This window comes from Simochromis diagramma, unplaced genomic scaffold, assembly GCF_900408965.1.
Source record: "Simochromis diagramma unplaced genomic scaffold, fSimDia1.1 OVJJ01000683.1, whole genome shotgun sequence".
Lineage (NCBI taxonomy): Eukaryota > Metazoa > Chordata > Actinopteri > Cichliformes > Cichlidae > Simochromis > Simochromis diagramma.
In genome coordinates this window covers 1,109,760-1,123,709 of record NW_024387158.1, presented here as the reverse complement: position 1 = coordinate 1,123,709, position 13,950 = coordinate 1,109,760, and the positions used below count along the sequence as shown (strand labels likewise).

The 13,950-nt window shown below is 37.8% G+C and overlaps 1 protein-coding gene across 5 annotated transcripts in view; it reads left to right on the top strand.

Annotated features, from left to right (window-relative positions):
- The first annotated feature begins 5,735 nt into the window (after positions 1–5,735).
- Positions 5,736–13,950, top strand: part of LOC120744391 (calcium/calmodulin-dependent protein kinase type II subunit beta) — a 64,854-nt gene continuing 56,639 nt past the window's right edge. For all 5 annotated transcript variants that reach the window (XM_040048774.1, XM_040048771.1, XM_040048772.1 and 2 more), the window contains exons 1-2: positions 5,736–5,984; positions 12,619–12,713. In XM_040048774.1, the coding sequence (XP_039904708.1) occupies positions 5,923–5,984; positions 12,619–12,713 (157 nt within the window). In that variant the 5' untranslated portion in view covers positions 5,736–5,922. The remainder of the gene's footprint in view (positions 5,985–12,618; positions 12,714–13,950) is intronic.

The following is a 13,950-nucleotide window of genomic DNA, read 5'->3' as shown; positions in this document are numbered from 1 at the left end:
AAAAAAAAAAACAAGAATAAAAAAAACATCTAACAATTTACAAATAAATATGAAAAAGGGTTTTCTGAACTCCTCGAGTCCACGCCATTCTTTGGATAAGATAATTTTTTTATATATATACAGTACACATCAAAATCATACAGTGTTGTTAAAATACATCATACGTTTTACAGTTTTATTACATTTAACTTACATATGTGAAAGCATAATCATAACTATTATAATCTTTAAAATAAATGTCAAATAAAATCAGACGGCTTCATTTAAACTTAACTTATTTAAATGATTTAACTACTACTTCAGTAGGTAGGACTGCCTTGGATTTTCAACCCTGATGGTGGTGATGAAGATGGAGGCTTGGCTGAAACTCTGAGCAACGTGGGAGATGTGGAGAAGGTGGATTGTGTAAAGGAGTCTGAAAGGGACAGTGAGCAGTGAGAGTTAAAATAAGTGGCATGGAGGCTGATTGGTTTAAAGATGGCGGCAGAAAGACGATTGGACTAGAACAATGACATCAGCATTGAGTTTTACAGCATGGGGAAAGAGGAAGTGTTGAAAAGCATAGACTAGCAGACAGTGTGATTACAGATGTATTGAACGTGCACACTAAGCTTAGGAATGCATTACTTTAACTTGAGGCTTAAAGGTTCATAGGCTCATAATAACATTTACAGATATTAAGGCATTTTATCTTACTGATGTTTCAGTTTTCTGAAATTACTGACCAGGGTTACCTGAGATAGCTAACGTTAATACATGACTTCAACTGATATCTACAGTACCTGCAACGTAGACATCAACTGTGTGATGCTATCATGTCAACATGGACTAAAATCTCTGAGGATTGCTTCCAGCATGTTCAGTCTATGATGAAGAGTTAAGGCTGCTCTCCAGGCAAAATGTGGTCCAAACTGGTACTAGCACGCTGCATCTGTAAAGTATGCTAATGTTGTGGCCAACTTCAGCTGGAGGTGATTTTACCTATTCTGTACAATACTGTGCAGCAAAAGTCTTAAGCCACCCCTTATTTCTTTATATTTTGATAGAACGGTGGGAAATAGCTGCAGCAATTTATTGAAGTGAGCAAATATATGTGGATATATATTAAATAGGGGGAAAAAACAGAGTTTTTAGAATTCTGATGTGCTTGAAAATCAATATTTAGTATGATCAACTTTATTTTTCAATTCTCTCTGCATGGCACATCAAAATCTGACAGTACTTTTCTGTGTTCAAAATTCTATTAATTTTGACAAAATCCCCTGGTCTGCTCTGAGCACCTTGAGGCAACTGTTGTTGTGATTTGGCACTGTATAAATAAAATTAAAATTTAATTGAATAATAATTCAGATTCATTACTCAATGAGACCTATTACAACTGATTTTCAGTCCAGTTCTTGTGTAATATCAGATATGCAATAGCTCAGCCTTTACTCCCCATTTCCCTTTCTTAAAAATTGCTCTTTGATAGCCGCCCTTCCATTGAAACTCATTTCTAATAAGACTTCAGTAAACAGCAGATGGATTAGCAGAAGTGCCAGAAGGATCTAAAATGTCCTGTATCTGGTCAATGCTGTAATCTTTCCTATTTATTAATGTTATGACTTAAAGGTATTGTCCATCTGCTGTGTCCTTTTCTCCTATAATTTTTTTAAAGAGACATTGCACACCACATCAACATATGCAAGGGTTTAGGCTAATCACACTCTGGGGATCATCTTGTTGGTGCAAAAATACTATTGTATGCCATATGTTCATACCCATGTCCATACCATGCTGTTATTGTTGGCATGTTTTTGTATATTCAACTAAAGAAATTGCAACAAATTATGTGTTTTGTGACAAGCTGCTGTATAAACCCCAAAGACACAGTTTAGAATGGATTCTTTGCAACTTTTGGTCCATTCTTTCAGTTATGTGTCTTTTTAACTAAGAATGATCCATAGGTCAGTGTTAAGTGGCTTAACAAACAAAATAGAATTTTTCAAAAAATTTCTCATTAGCACTTTAAATAATTACAAGTAAACCTGTCTCCTTGGAAGTGTGGGTTAGGAGTAGTGAGGAGTGGCTTAAGACTTTTGCAGAGTACTATACAGTAATGTTTTCCACATTGATTTGTACTGTAATGTATTCTACTGTTATTAATGCATCATTCATCAATGATAACATGTTAGAAAACTTTTAACTGTAACAACTTACAATATTTTCTATATATACAGAATATAATATGTACTGATATATATTTTGTAACAAATGTATTAAAGTGTTTTTATTAAATCTCAATAGTAATAAGCTGATAAAAGTGTGAATTTTATTAATAATTTCATTTATGTTAATTATTTGTAAAACTTATTTATGTGCTTATGTCATGGGTATGGGTCTGAGCCAGTGCTTTATGTTTAGAGTGTTGAATCTTGTAAATTATTCATTGTTTCGAGTTCTCTGTTTCTCAGGCTTCCTGTTTTATTTTGATAGTCCCTCATCTCTTGTGCATTTGGTTCACTTTGCTTCCCTTGCCTCCTTATGTCTAATTTGTTCCTGCTGTGTTCCCCAGATGTCTCCACTCTCCTAATCTTCCTCTTGTGTATATATTGGTCGTGTCCAAATTCATGGGCTGCATCCTCCTGAGGCCGCATTTGTAGACCGATTACGTCACAGCGACGCGCCGAAGGCAGTCCAAATTCGTAGACTCCTCCGAATGCAGCCGACAAATGCGACCTCTTTTCCTTGAATTTGAAGGATGAAGGATGGGTGTGTCAGGTGTGTCCTTCGTGGCCTACCATATCCCAGAATTCTGGAGTTTGGCTGGGCCAAACTCCAGTTTCCAACAATGGCAGCCACTACTAAGTTTTAAAATTACTCTTACTAATCTTTCTGGGTCACAAAATAAACTTTTAACATATTTTCAGGCGAGAAAGTAGCTGTGTAAACATCAAATATCTGCTCGGTTTATCAGGATATCACATATTTGCAAAAGTGCTTCGACGTTTTCGGAGACGTCTGCTACCCACCAGCTCGATAGCTAGTCGGGAGCTTGAGGGTCACTGAAGCCGTCGAGAACGGCACAACTCCCGGCACATCATTTTCAGATCACCGCGGACTTTCGCTACTCAAGGTTAAACGTAATATATAAGTCACTTAGACAACCTAAAAATGTTATTGTTGGGCTTTTTTCAGTGTTTTATTTGTTCGTGAGTCAATCGGTTTGGCTGAGATTAAAGTTATTAGATTAGATAAAATAAAACTTTATTAATCCCCCGGGTGGGTTCCTTCTTGGTTTTTACACAGCTGAATAAACATCAAACAGAAAACTGATTAAAAAGAAGTATGAGACGGTCGAGAATTTACGCCAGTGTCCTGTTATATTTTAGATAGCAAGGAGCAGACGGCTGAGTTTATTAAAATCCACCGAGACAGCGGTGACGCTAATCAGAAGGCTAGATCGTCCAATTTCCCCAGCCGTTTACTTCCGGCCTACCCAACCTTCTGAGGACCCGGCCCACGTAGACCGTGAAGGCTGGGTCCTCAGGAGGATGCAGCCCATGAATTTGGACACGACCATTGTCTCAGTCTTCCCTTGTCTCCTGCTCCTCTACTCTCATGGTTTTAAGGTTCCATGTTCCCAGTTCCTGGTTCCCACTGTTTCTCAGTTTAGGTTTTCTGTTTTAGTTCCTTGTTACATTTTCTTACATTTTCTTATTTTTGTGTTATTAGATGATCTTAATAAGCCTTTATGAATATGGATAAAGGGATTAACAATGCCTATCCCAATGCAAACTCATATATAAGAATGCTACTATAGGTTAATCAATCAATTATTGAGGCTTTATTTACTAGTAATGTATTAATAAAACATTATTAAGCAATTTTGAGTGATATTTCCGTTTCAATAAAGTGTTAAATAATGGACTTAATTGGTAGCAAGCTATAATTTATGCATGAATACATTCTATGAACCTTGCATTAATAATGATTTAATCAATCATTTTTTTTATTTAACACCAATTAATAAAGAAAACTATCTCTCTCTCTCTCTCTCTCTCTCTCTCTCTCTCTCTCTCTATATATATATATATATATAGATAGATATATATAGATATAGATATAGATATAGATATATAGATATATATACACACACATTGGTGAAAACAATGGTCCATTGCATACATTTTTCCATAAATAGCAAAACAGAAAATATTAAAAAATTATAATAAAGAGGTCATAATTACAGTCCTTCCCTTCTAAAGCATGTCTAATTAAAAACTGTTGATGTATGTAAATCAAACAGACTAAAAACTTAAATACATTAATAAGTTTCTAATTACTTAGGAAACGTCAGTGTTGTTTTAATGCATTGGCTCCATATACTTTCATACATCATCTTGTATACAGCTGGATAATCCGTAAGTATCATACATCACACTCAATTTCAGTTATCTGTCTTTTTACTGTGTAAATGGAAATAATACGTTTATAATATCTTGAAGAGAAGAATAGAATATGAAAGACGGAAACCTACAAAGCAAAATGTAATAAGCCTTAATAGTTTTTTCTCAGCTGAAGGCAAGAGTCGATACTTGATCTGCCTAATGAACCCAGACCACAGCTAGTTTAGAATTTTTCCTCTCCCTATTTTTTAAAGACACCATTTGATATTTTGGGCTTTCTTGTTTCACTTATGGCAGTATAATTGATATAAATAGTGTCAACAGTATTTCCATTGGTTGCTTTAAGAGTAAAGTTGAGAGTAGTCCTCTGTACCCACCCACAAATGATTATTTTGTCTGTCCCTGAGTTTTAATTTAACATTCCTCTGGTTGTTTCACTACTACTTCCTGTGTATATCAGAGAGCCTTATGTGTTAATCTTACATATTATACAAGCTATGAAGCTCTAGCTTCATTAGCATATTTGACATGAGAATAATAAAAAAAAAAAAAAACAATTCCTCGCAACCGCTACCATCTCCTCCACCACCACATGATTGCGCAGCCAGTCAGTGTTGAATCTAGTCTTTCTTAGCTCAACATTTGTACAGAATTCATGTTACTACCATACTTGATGTGATTTAAATTTGGTAGAAGAGGACAAATATAGAAACATTAGCTGGAAATTGTCTTTCAAGATAGCAATTAAAAATAATTATGCAAATATAGTCGGAATGTATAACAACAGTAAGACTTATGCAACCTTGTAAAAGTTTTCATTTAATTAAAAAACACCTCTGAAATAAACGGTATGGAGTAGAAAGTGCAATGTTTGGACTTTGAGGCAGAAGCAGAAAGCCATATAACACGGACATACTAATTTCTACTCATAAATGCATCTTTTGCGGGGGGGTTCCCCATGCCCCATCTCTGAACACGCCCATAATCCCTTTACAAAATTGTAATAAAATTATTATGTTTATTGATTATTACTTTCTTAGGTTTTGTGATAAACTGAGGGACTCCTCACCGAATCCCAAAAATAGATCCACACTGCGCCCTTACTGAGTTCCAAGTGCAGTAATGTCATTGTATGCTGCAGGCTTCTCTTCGCTTTATGATGTATTAGGTGTAATCAAATTTTGCGCTCCTCCGCACTCTGGGGTCAGCTCACTATCGGCTTTTGATTTTTCTTTTTCTTTCTTTCTTTTCCTTTTTTCTCTCTCTCTCCGGAGAGACACGTCATATAGTGAGCTCACATTACTGTTTCGTGTGGTATTTAAAGAGTGCGTCCCCATTGCTTGGCAGAGCGGAGAGCCTACTGACATCCGAGCCGGGAGCGTGCGTGTGTGTACCGGCCTGCAATTGAAGCACTCCGCCGTCCGGAGGTCTAAGGTGGGCGGAGACTTGAGATCGAGGTCCTCCTGTGTGCAGATAGAGACACATCGTACATTTGTGAGACGGCACCCGCACACCGGTCCGAGAAGGAAACATCATGGCAACGACTACTTGCACACGTTTTACAGATGAATACCAGCTGTACGAGGAGCTTGGCAAGTAAGCCGCTGTTATATTAATTATCCAGAGTCTCCTGCATGCAGCCTGACCCCGTCCTGTAACCGTACAGAGCATGAGGAATCAAGGTCTGCACATCTGCGGTGATGATTGCAGCTCCATCCTTCCAAAACAAACGCACGCTGGTCTGGAGCAACTAAAATTAGCTCTAAACCTAAATCCTCAGTGCAGGGCGTATTTTGTGGACTTCTTGAAATGCATGAGCCAACCAGTGATGGTGTTTAAGATTGTCAGATTCTGTGTGAAGAAATACTTTAAGGGCACCCCTGCCCCAGGCTAATTAGGGATAAAGCGGTCTAATATGAGGGACAGGTTGGAATCATCATCAGCTGTCTTTAATCACAGTGGCAGAAAGCTCAACAGAGATGTCAAAGAATAATGCTGCTACTGCCCTTGATCTACTGCAAATCTAATGAGGTGTGTCTTGTGATTAATAAGGAAAAAAGATGAGGGAGTGAGGATGTGTGGCCCTTAATAGGATGCAGACAAATTGAAACTGAAGAGGCTATGGGTGCCCCAGTGGGTAGAGGCAAAGTGGACTCAATGTCTCTGTCAGGTTGTGCGTGGGTAGAAAGGATCTCTCTGCAATGTTTGCCTCACAGGAACATTTATTCAATAGCCAGGCATAGTGAGAAAAAAAGCTTATTGTGATTGCTGTGGTTGGTTACAGTATGAGCATTTTATGTTTATTTTAAGTTCAGTTGTTTTTTGGTGATCTTTTGTGTGTGTGTGTGTGTGTGTGTGTGTGTGTGTGTGTGTGTGTGCGCGCGCGCGCGCGCGTGTGTGTGTGAAGTGATAACTTAAAGACAATAGTCACACCAGCAGCAGCTGCCCTTGCTGATAATAGAGGCTTTATTTTGCTTGTGTTGTCATGTCTGCTGTGTTCCAGGTTTATGAATTTGGTTTTGAATGTGCGATGCAGATGTAAAAACAAGATTTGCTGATGAGTATTCCCTGACTCACACCAAGTGACCTTGGTCACCCAATCAACCCCAACTCTGGTATAAGTAAAGGTACTGCATTGAATACTCAATGACCAGACAAATATGTATTTAGAGTAAAAGTATTGAATGCAGTCAGTGACATAAGGCTTATTTCTAAGTAGCATATTGGATTAACGCTAACAATGAATTTGATTTTCAGTGCTAATTATTTTTAGGTGTTTTGCAGTTAAGTACAGTTCTGATGTACTTCAACTTTCTAATTTCAGAGTTTAGAGAAAAGTACTTAAATATTATCCAGCATTTCTTTTGAAGCCTTTAACAACTATAAAATATAACCATGGCTAAAATGTGATTTTGGAGGTTGGATAACCCTAAATTCAGACACAGGCACATTTGAACCCTTGGATATAATGCATTATTATGCTGTAATTAAAACTCGCCAATGTTAGGACTATACGGTACAGTTACGAGTCATCCCTTATGTCTTTATATTTTGCTTGAAAGGAGCCAGCCTCGGAAGCACTAGTTCTCTACATATTTTGAAGCTCTTTCAGACTTTTTCTTTTGGACATTGGCTGCTTTTTTACCGAATTTTAGTTCAGTCCTTGTACCTGATCCTTTTCGGAAAATGTTTCTTTTGTTTGTGAAACCACTTGACACTAATACATTATGAATTCAAGTATAAAAAGGCAGACAAGATTAACCAGAGTGTCATCTACATAACAGAAACTTAAACAAAGAACCAATTTTAAATGGAATCTTAGGCACTTTATTGCTAGGAGCATGTTGCAAAAGCATTGTTCAAGTTTCTTTAGTTGAATCTATGGAAAATATCACAGCAGAGTAAGTAGGTATGGAGTAAGAAAAGTGGCAGGGTTAAAAACACTACCTACAGCAGATGAACAGTGTCTGAAAATCATGTCCTTAAGAAATACAAAAACCAGCAATGACACATCAGACAGCTGTTACAGATTTGCCAGCTGCACGTCCATGATGCTAATCCCCCATTTCTCCACTTCCCAAAAAGTGCTATACTGGATTGAGATCTGGTGACTATGGAGATCATTTGAGTACAGTGAACTCATTGTTATCTTGAAGAAACCAGTTTGAGATGATTTGAACTTTGTGGGGAAGATAAATGAGGCTACAAAAGAGAGAGCATATTTCTGCCATATTGGCTTAAAATTCTTCTCCTCGCGTATGAGGTCTTGAATAATCAGGCTCCATCTTATCCAAATATAGCCCATCCCCCAAAGACTGCTGGCTTACACATGGTTCCCAGGGTATTTAAAAGTAGAATGAGAGGCCTTGAGCTTTTAGGCCCTTCTTGTGTGGAACCAGTTCCCAGTTTGGATTTGGGAGACAGTTTTAAAATTAGACCTAAAACTTATTATAACTTATTAAAACTTATTTTTGATCAAATTTATAGTCAGGACTAGATCAGGTGACCCTGAATCCTCCCATACGTATGCTAGAATAGGTCTAGGCTGCTGGACGCTTCCCATGATGCACTGAGGGTTTCTTGTTCACTCACTTTCTTCATTCACTGTGTGTTTACACACCACTCTGCATTTAATCATTAGTTATTATTAATCAATGCCTCTCTTCAACAGAGTGTTTTTGTCGTGTCTTTCCCCCATCATTCCCAACCAGTCACAGCAGATGGCCCCTCTCCCTGAGCCTGGTTCTGCCGGAGGTTTATTCTTGTTAAAAGGGAGTTTTTCTTTCCCACTGTCACCAATTGTTTGCTCAAAGAGGGTCATCTGATTATTGAGGTTTTCCCTGTATTAGTGTTTGATAATGTGTCTTTACCTCACATTATCAAGCGCCTTGAGATGACTGCTGCTGTGATTTGGTGGTATATAAATAAAGTTGAATTGAAAAAAGTGGTTCAGTAATACACTAATGCTTTGATAGTGTAAGAAATTTTTTAGCACTAATTAAATATTATTTAAATTTTTTATTTTTACTTTACTTAAATTTTTACTTAAATTCATCTGATACATACAGTCTGTGATTCCATGTTTAACTTTAATTGTCAGGCCATTGTGATGCCCCTAATGTATATGCAGTAGTTCAAAGAATTCCAAGCCAGTAACATTTACATTACCGTGTTTCTCAATGACTATCAAGTTCTTCTCCTGAAAAGCTGGTTTTGTTCTATGCCAAATGTATCTACTGTGGCCAAACAACCCAACATGAGTGACTATGAATGGCTAATTTTGCATATTTGTAGATTACAAGATGCCAATAATTTTTAGAGCTGCATTTATTGGAAATGGACTTTAGTTTTGGCAAATTAGCAGCTTGCTTCATGTGTAAACAAACTGTAGACTCCAGTATCCAAACACTGTAGAAATTAGCATTATTAATGACCAACATTTTTAACCCCATGTCAGATTCTTGATTACCACATGGAATTTCCAGGAAGATTGCCATTATGTTATTATTATTTGAAGGAATAGACTTACTACTAAAAGTTTTCTATCTGGCTATATGACATCCATTTTTATTATATGACAAAAGGGAAAAGATAGCCGATTAGGTAAGAGACCTTACACTCACATTAATCCAGGTTTTAGACCCAGATCCAGTACTCCAGCTGATTCCCACCTGCCCTGCAGATAACCTGTCATGTTTAAGCTCTGCTGCCTTTTCCACCAACCAGCGGGATGTCAGCAAGTGTCATGCTTAGTCACCCTGTCTCCCCATAATATATTCATGTTGGAGAGCTTGTGAGAGGCATGGGCTCTGAGGGGAGTGTGAGTGTTTCATTGCATAACAATACTGAGGTGAGATAAAATTAGCTCTGAGAAATGACAGAGGAGGTTATTTCTGTTGGTCTCTATTGAGTTTGAAGAGCAAATGTGGCCCCAAAAACTCTAAAATGCACACACTTAGGGTACTTCAAATTGATGGCTTTTCTTTCCTGTTTGATGCCGCTGAAATTACTGGAATTATTCAAGTTGTAAAGGAGACACGACTGTAAATAATAATAGAAACAAACCCAAATTTATTGTGTATAAATGCTGTGACCACAAGATACACTGTTGTTCCATTTGGGAATATGTCTAGATTCTCAATGGTGTAGATCATGTTTTAGATTCACTAAAAGGTGTTTTACGTCTAAAACAGTGGGTAGTACGGTTAGTAGCCCTGTGGGTGAGCAGACAACCATATGCTAGATGGTCAGAGAACAGTGGACGGGGTTCGAGTCTAACCTGTGGCCGTTTGCACTTTGTCACTCCTTTCCTGTCAATCGTCAGCTCTGCCATCAAATGAAGGCTAATACAATCTTTAAAAACAAAGGGTTAACTTATGAGAGGGTAAAACGTCAAAAACAATGAGAAGTACATTTGCCTTCATTATACATTATTTCCTTAGGGATTATTATTATTAAGTATTCTGCTGAGCCCTTTTGGTCTGTCTGTCTGTCTGTCTGTTTGACAGTGCAGTGACAGACAGACAGACAGACAATATAAGAGCTCTTACTTTTTAAGAGTTGTTGAGGCTAGGTTAAGAAGAGAGAGGTGACAATGAATGAGTAGCAGTATGAAGAAGTCTGAAGTGGCAGAGGAGTGTGTGAGGACGGTGTAAGACATGTATGAGGACAGTGAGTGATCTTTGGAATATGTAGGTGGAAAAGAGCATGGAGAGGTGGAGATATGCACTGGAAAGAAGAGGAATGAAAGTCAATAGAATCAAAAAGGAATACAGGTGACAGGTAATAGTGAAGATGAAGATGTAGAGATAGTGAATGTAGATGGAAAAGAGGACCAAAGAGAATTATGAATGTGGAAGACATCCAGAAGGTAGATGTAACAGAAGAGAATGCAAGGACGAGTGGATGATGGCGGCGAATGATCTGCTGTGCTGACCATTAAAGGGAGTAGCCGAAAGAAGAAGAAGAACACATTTTGAGTGTTGGTGCTGGAGTAGCACCAACACTGAAAAAGAAGCCTATCAATCCTGAACATAATGATATTTCATGCCAGTGTCATTGTAGTAGACCATATTAGAACTTCCCTTTATCAGCCAGGCTATCCTAAGCCTAGGCTTAATTTCCACACTGGATGTTATGTGATCTGATGATAGAATGTGTAAAGTATAAAAAACGGACATGTCTTCTGGGTCTGAAAAGTGAAGCCGGTGTGAAAATGTCATAAATCTCCATTGTTTCCAATGGCCAGCAGGGAAGGAGGCTCCTCTGTTTGCAAAAAGAACCTATGTTATATAGAAGTCTATAAGAAAACTGCTTACTATATTTAGGCCCTCACTAAACACTTACCTGATCAGTTTATGTTGTCAGTCACTATAAGTTAAAATATTTTTACAGCACTGTGCTCTTATTGTAATTTATGCTCCTGTTTAGCAAATAAAGCAATAAAGGAGAGTATACTTCAGAGAGGGCCTATGTTGTTATCCACAGTAGATACTAAATAATAGTACCGTGTCCCTTGGTTCCGCAGTCAGATCCATTACCTGCTAATTACAGAAAAATCTAAGTAATATAAATTTGAAGCACTTAATTGGGTAAGAGAGGAACTAATTTAGAATAGTTAAGAGAAAACATGAAATATACTCTTGGGGTGGCTGTAGCTCAGGTGGTAGAGCAGGTCATCTACTGATCGGAAGGTTGGTGGTTCGATTCTTGGCTTCCCCTAGTCTGCATGAATATCCTTGGGCAAGATAATAACCCCAAATTGCTCTCCGATGCATCCATCGGAGTATGAATGTGTGTGAATGTTAGCTATAAAGCACTTAGAAAAATGTGCTTGTGCGAATGGGTGAATGCACAAGTTGTGTAAAGCGCTTTGAGTGCTCAGATGAGTAGAAAAGTGCTATATAAGAACCAGTCCATTACTATACTCCCTGTGTGAGGAGATAGTGATGTTTTTAATGATTTGTGGTTGACCATTGACCAGGACACCCAACCGAATGTGATCAAAATATGAGACCTAAATAAAATTTAGGCTTGTGATTTTAATTTATTCTCTTCTCAACATATTCATAGCTTGTTTTTGGAAAAGAATAGATAAACAAATAGAGCTGCAACAAAGGCTACATTGTATAGGGTTTGATTGTATAACTAATTTCACTCTATCTAATAGATACATTTCTTGGATTAAAAAAGTGCTTAAACTAATCTGACATCAAATTAAAATTAGTAATTACAAGTGAGTTACTACTGCAGGAAAAGGCATCTTTGCACTGTTTCTCGTGGACACAATGTTTATTTCTTAAATAATGCTTTTATGTGGCTGTGGTTGGATTTAGGAATAGGTTAGGTAATAGTGCTCACTGAGATACATGGTTATGTCGGAAATGATGGGTGGTTTGTATGCTTGCCTAACAGCAAGAAGGTCCAGGATTCAAATCTACCATCTGAGGCCTTTCTGTAAGTTTGCACGTCCTTCCTGTGTCTGCATGGATTTTCTCCTGGTTTCTTCATACAGTACAAAGACATGGCATCAGGTTAACACAGCTGTGATTGATTTTCTACCTTTCTGCTTCAGTACCTAAAACATTTGGATAATACTCTGTATTAGATTAGACAGAAAAGAGTCCAGAATGACAGTGAGGTCAGCTGGACAGCTATGATGTCCCTATTGATGCTGACCAAGCTTATACAGCAGCCTCTCACCCCCTGTTTCCTGTCTTTTTTTCCCCAGGGGGGCCTTTTCAGTGGTGCGTCGCTGTGTCAAACTTTGTACAGGCCAAGAGTATGCAGCCAAAATCATCAATACCAAAAAGCTCTCGGCCAGAGGTGAGAGTGAAAAACAAAGCTATCAAATACTCTCTGCATTTTCAGGAATTTGAAGAAGCAGAGACATCATTTCATCATCATGTGTATGTCCCAGATTTGAAAGGCTCACATTAGCATATTTTAGCGCTTGTTTGATTCCAGAGTGTGAAGCCTTCACGTCTGTTTCTCGGAGAGAGGCAGATGATAGGCTCAGTCATAATCCACAGCACGAGAACTAATCTGTGCTTTGAAAATCAAGCATTTCCCCAAAAAATACTTACAAGGAGAGTCCAACTATGAGACAGCCGCATTATGTTTTTTTTTTTTTTTTACTTTTCCCAACATAACACTGACAAAAAAGGAAAGACAATACAAAACACCTCTGAAAGCAGCTAAAAATACAGTGGTGTTATTGCTGTTCAGAAATTAGCTCATCGGTGGGACTGTGGGAGTGTCAGCCTCACACAACCTTTATTAAAAATACAACCAGTTCTGTCTCAGGTTCAGGAATGTTTCCGCTGAAATTGTTTGTTCCTCTGTGTGCAGAACTGATACAGATGCTTGTGTCTGAACTGTAGGGCAACACTAGCTGCCTACAGCACAGAGACTTAGTTGGATCTCTTACACTAACCTCCAAGCAAAACATTCAGTTGAACCAAAGCTCTTCTTGTTTCCTTCTCTACTTTCCTTGGTTACTTTTTTCACCTTTTGGTCATTTCCTTACCTGTTTTTTTTTTCTCCTCTATTTTATCCCTTGTTATACCTGTCTTGGTTTTTTCTTGTCTACCTAATTCTATTTTGTATTCTTTCTGCAGTGTCATTCCTGATATGTTTCTCCTGTAGTCTCTTTCCTCTGATGTTGTTTTTCTGCTTTTGCTGCTGGTTCTTCCTTCTTTTCTGTCTACTTCTCTCTTCACCATTCCTCTTCTTTTCCCTTTTCCTCTCTTCTTTCTTCCCTTGTATCTTCTGTCTTTTCTGTCCCTGTTTTTTCCTCTCCTTTGCACTGATGTTTTCTTCACTTCTATAATTGTTTAACTCGACTTTTCTCTCTTGTTTCCCCTTCTATCACTTCTCTTGTTTTACTTCTTGCTTTTTCTCGTCATATCACATCCTCTCCAGTTGTTTTTTGGTATCATTTTCTTTTTCTGCCTTGTTTTTTGTCCTCTCCTTTCCTATTTTCTCCCTGTTTTCTTTTTGTTTTTCATTCCATGCTTCCTCTCTTCTCATTTTTCCCCTCCTTTTCTTTCTTGTGTGCTTA